We start from the raw sequence: 4403 nt of genomic DNA, 5'->3' as shown, positions 1-4403 counted from the left end.
GTGGAACTGGCGGCTCACTAATCGCTAACCGCTAGCCGCTGACACGCCATCGTTCATTTCTACACAACTGCTGTAGATTCATTCTTGTAGATTACTAGTGTGATGGAGGAAAACTCTCATATCTTCACGTTTATCTCCTTTATGCAATGGATCCTCACAAAAGTTAGTCCTGATTTGTCGTGCATTTTCTGACTAAAGTCCAGCAACTTGTGTCAATTTCACAGCAAACACTCTGCGGAGCAACCCTCCAACCTCGCCGTTGCTGCGTCATTAAGTCTAAATCAACGACCAGTCACATTTAGTTACAACAAAACAATCCAACAAAACAATCCAACAAAACCGCGACACTAAAACACTGCACACACACAAGAGACCACTGGCGTGGGACCAACTCCAGTCCTGGCTCGACCAGCAGCAACAACAGCGTTATGGCTTGTTTATGATTAAATACGACTGCAGATGTAAAAAGAAAGTAACACAACCAGGAGGAAAGCGTCACAATGAATCCTTTCTGTTGTCTTAAAAACACCACCTGAAGAAAACAAGTTGCTTTTGTTGCAAACATTCATCTGAAGCAACAATCTCCAAATCCTCAGTTTGTGTGTTGCTGCATCAGATCAGATCATTGAAGACAGAAACCTGTGACTTTGAGTTATGAGAGGAAACAATTTGAACCCCAAAAGGGTGAAATTGTCTCTGCTCTTGATTCCAGATACTTGATGTCAGAGGAAGTTAACTCCTGCTCATGAAAAAAAAATGAAAAAAGTGACGTATGAGGGAACAGAGGGAGGAGAAAGTGACAAATTAGAGGAAGTAGTTTCAACATTCGTCTTAAAGACAGAAACAAGTTGAGAGAGGAGAGACGGAGAGGAACGATGGCTGAACCCAGATGGATTAAAACCTCTTTGTTTGTGATTCTGGTGCTTCAGTTTACAGGTAAGGAGACATATAATGTGTTTATGACTACAGAGACATTAAAGAAGCTTCTTTATTCATATCAGTGATGTTACTTCATGACCTCACCTTCATTTAAAGGAGACAGACAAGTAGTCTGTTTGTTTCCCATCCAGGTGAATAGTGAGTTTAATGAACTCTTAGAAACCAACCATGAGGAACATTCTCACACTGTTGTTGTGTCTAAAATGATCTTCACTCTGACGTCAATACTCATGTTTTTATTTCTCTTTATTTCTCTCTCTTCATCTCAGCAGCAGCAACAGGACAACGTTTGCTCTACGTTGCTGTCAGAAATGGAGAAGAAGCCACTTTGCCTTGTGACAGTCTGAAGGATGATCAAAGGAACTGTGACTCTACTACGTGGCTCTTCAATGATTTGACAACCGGAACGGCACTTCTGGTTAAAGATGGGAAGATTGTTCAAGAAGTCAAAGATAAATCAGACAGACTGAGTTTTCCAGGGAATTGTTCTCTGGTTATAAAGAATGTCAGAGTTGAAGATGCTGGTGGTTATGACTGCAGACAGTTCGAATCAGCAAAAACAGATGCTCAGGTTGATCTGGCTGTTGTCATCAGTGAGTATTCACATCATCATGTTCTCAAACTGTCTGGTCAGAACAATATACTGAAACATTATAATGATGATGATGATGATGGTGATGAAGTTCCTCTTCTTCCTCTCTCAATGTCTCCATCTTCACCAGTGACTGAACACGAGGACGCTGATGAGGTGACAGTGAACTGCATCGTGTTGACATATTTAGAATGTGTACACAAAGTGAAGTGGCTTCATCAGGGTCAAGAAGTGGACAAAGACAACAAAGACTTGAAGACATCACCGTCTTACTGCTCCTCCTCTCTGAAGTTTATGACTTCTCATTTCTTTCACACATCGAGGTTTAATTCATTGATGTGTGAAGTGACCACAGGGGACAAAGTGCAGAAGTTTCCTCTCAGAGATTCAACCTCAGGTGATGAAACAGGTGAGAATAATTTAAAGTTATTCACTTTCTTTTTCATTTATTGGAATTTTTTTTAGATGTTTAATTGTGTTCATCTGTTCAGGTAAGGACACAACAACAACAACAACAACAACAACAACAACAACAACAACAACAACAACAACAACTAAAGATGACATAAAATCAGGTAAAACCTCGACAACTTCTACAATCAGTGAATTAGTTCAATCTTTGCACCAAAAAGTTTTAGTTTTTATTTAAAATGATTAAACATATTTATTGTGTTTTGCAGTTTGGTGGTTTGTCATTGTGGCTGTGGTTTTAGTAGCGCTCTTAATATTCATAATCATCGTGGCTGTCGTCAAATGGAAGAGAACTAAAGGTGAGAGATGAAACTTTAATAAAGTTCAGATTTTAAGAATACTATATTATCTTTGTGGAAGCTTTTATCAAACCCTTTTTTCTCTTTTCAGGGAACACAACACGGACGGACGGCGGCGCTGTGAGTTTAAAGTGAATTTTGACTCCATAGCTGAGAACAGATTAACATTACCACCAGTGTTGTAATGAAACAAAATGGTTGCAGGAAGTGATTGTGAGGAAAATCAAAAGAAAAGTGTCCCAAAGCTAATTCATGTTTTTCTTATTCAGCCATAAACAGCATAAATTTCTGGTTTGTTTTGGATCCCCGGCAACAAGTGAATTAACTGAACTGTAAAATGCTTTGTGTCCAGGAGCTGACCTTAAACCCGGCTCCAGAGACCCATCAGGACACGGTGAGACCGCACGCTTATCAGAGTTTCCCACAGCGCCAAACACCGACGCTTTCCACGCCCTTTGGCGTCTGTATGAGACGCACTGGGCTTCTAAGTTACTGCCATGTAAACACATTCGCATCTTTATTAGATACTCAGAGAAAATGCTCCAGGAGAGTGATGAGGGATCATGAAGACGGGGAAAAGAAACTTACAGAAAGTTGTGGACTGACTGAGGTGAAGTTTTGTAGGAACTACAGCGAGCAGTCGAGTGGTAACGTTATGAAACACAGAGAGCAGAAGGAAAGGAGCAATATTTAACAACTTACTGCTTCACACACTCTTGTCAAAGCGTAGGAAAGAAAGTCGCTATCGCTAGATGAGCACCAACGTTGTTTGGATCATTTTCTGTCACCAGTGTAGCATTAAAACATGATGGAATGATCAAGCTAGCGAGCTAGATACCTAGTGGACAGCTAGCTAGCTAGATACCTAGTGGACAGATAGCTAGCTAGATACCCAGTGGACAGATAGCTAGCTAGATACCCAGTGGACAGATAGCTAGCTAGATACCCAGTGGACAGATAGCTAGCTAGATACCCAGTGGACAGATAGCTAGCTAGATACCTCGTGGACAGATAGCTAGCTAGATACCTAGTGGACAGCTAGCTAGCTAGCTAGTTCCACCATGTTTTCATGCAACACCCATTACAGAAAAGAAGTCAAGTCCTTCCGCTTCAGTCCACACCGCTCCGGAGAAGGACAAGCTGCCTAGCTAACTAGCTACTTAGCTACCTAGCCAACCTGTGTCCATTGTCTTTATCTTTACATAGACAATAGTTGTTTGCCGCTATATGAATGCTCTGAATGTTAAATATACAGCTTCTTTCAGCCCCATAATGTTCCTAAACATAACGAAAGTCTTGTTGAAGGAACCTACAAGCAAGTGTTTCAGCTTTAACTCACAATGTTAACCACATGTTTGGTCAAAATTAAATTAGAAGCTGTTGGAAATGTGTGTTTGTCCTCTGAAGTTTAACTGTGTGTGTAACTGTCTGTACAGTCTTGAGAGAGAGTGAGTGATTAAAAAAAAGGGAAGTTAGATGATGCAACTCTCCATTAGAGGAGAAGGCGGGTCGAACGGGAAGTTACAACTAAAAACGTCTATTTCCTGGTTTTGTGTGTTTGTGTCAGTAAGCAGACATGATGATGATGATGGCTTCTGATGGCTTCGCCTTCCGACTCAGCTCCCTCTTCACCAAGACGGACCGGTACAGCGCCTGATCACTATATAATCTGCAAATAAAGACAGTTGTATTCTACACTGTGTTTTGTGATTCCTCGTGTAGCAGCAGTGTCTTCATGCTAGTTGAATGTCCGTATGGTTACAGAGAGAGATGCACCCAAAGTGACCCCACAACGTGCAGAAATATTATATTAACACCCTTAAAAAATGCACCAACACCATGTGAAAATACTCCAGTGCAAGTAAAAGTAATGCATTCAGTAAGCGACTGAAGTAAAAGTACCGAAGTATTATCAGTAAAAGTACTCCTTAATACTGATGGATCAAAGCATCAGAAGTGTCTCATTGTGGAGCTTCTTTCAATACTTCATGTTCAGTGTACATCACTAATAAAACAAAGTGTTGTATGAGAACAGAACAGAGGAAGGAGGAAGTGACAAAATAGAGGAAATAGATTCAACATTCATCTTAAAGACAGAAACA

The 4403-nt window shown here is 40.6% G+C and overlaps 1 protein-coding gene across 1 annotated transcript; it reads left to right on the top strand.

The window, feature by feature from the left end:
* The first annotated feature begins 875 nt into the window (after positions 1 to 875).
* Positions 876 to 3950, top strand: LOC137785914 (uncharacterized). Its single transcript, XM_068577474.1, has 8 exons — positions 876 to 936; positions 1209 to 1532; positions 1662 to 1940; positions 2023 to 2106; positions 2212 to 2301; positions 2393 to 2421; positions 2654 to 2695; positions 3869 to 3950. Exons 1-8 carry the CDS (start codon positions 876 to 878, stop codon positions 3869 to 3871), a joined length of 912 nt encoding a protein of 303 aa, XP_068433575.1. The 3' UTR covers positions 3872 to 3950.
* Positions 3951 to 4403: the final 453 nt, after the last annotated feature.

Source organism: Clinocottus analis, unplaced genomic scaffold (genome assembly GCF_023055335.1).
Source record: "Clinocottus analis isolate CAN_PGR_092001 unplaced genomic scaffold, fCliAna1.0.p SCAF_15, whole genome shotgun sequence".
Taxonomy (NCBI): domain Eukaryota; kingdom Metazoa; phylum Chordata; class Actinopteri; order Perciformes; family Cottidae; genus Clinocottus; species Clinocottus analis.
This window is presented reverse-complemented; position numbering and strand designations above follow the sequence as displayed.

Bases quoted from the DNA above. Each gene is read 5' to 3' on its own strand.
- LOC137785914 (XM_068577474.1), top strand. From the start codon at position 876: ATGGCTGAACCCAGATGGATTAAAACCTCTTTGTTTGTGATTCTGGTG. The intron at 937-1,208 runs GTAAGGAGACAT...TCTTCATCTCAG, and splicing joins TCTGGTGCTTCAGTTTACAG to CAGCAGCAACAGGACAACGT. The intron at 1,941-2,022 runs GTGAGAATAATT...TCATCTGTTCAG, and splicing joins AACCTCAGGTGATGAAACAG to GTAAGGACACAACAACAACA.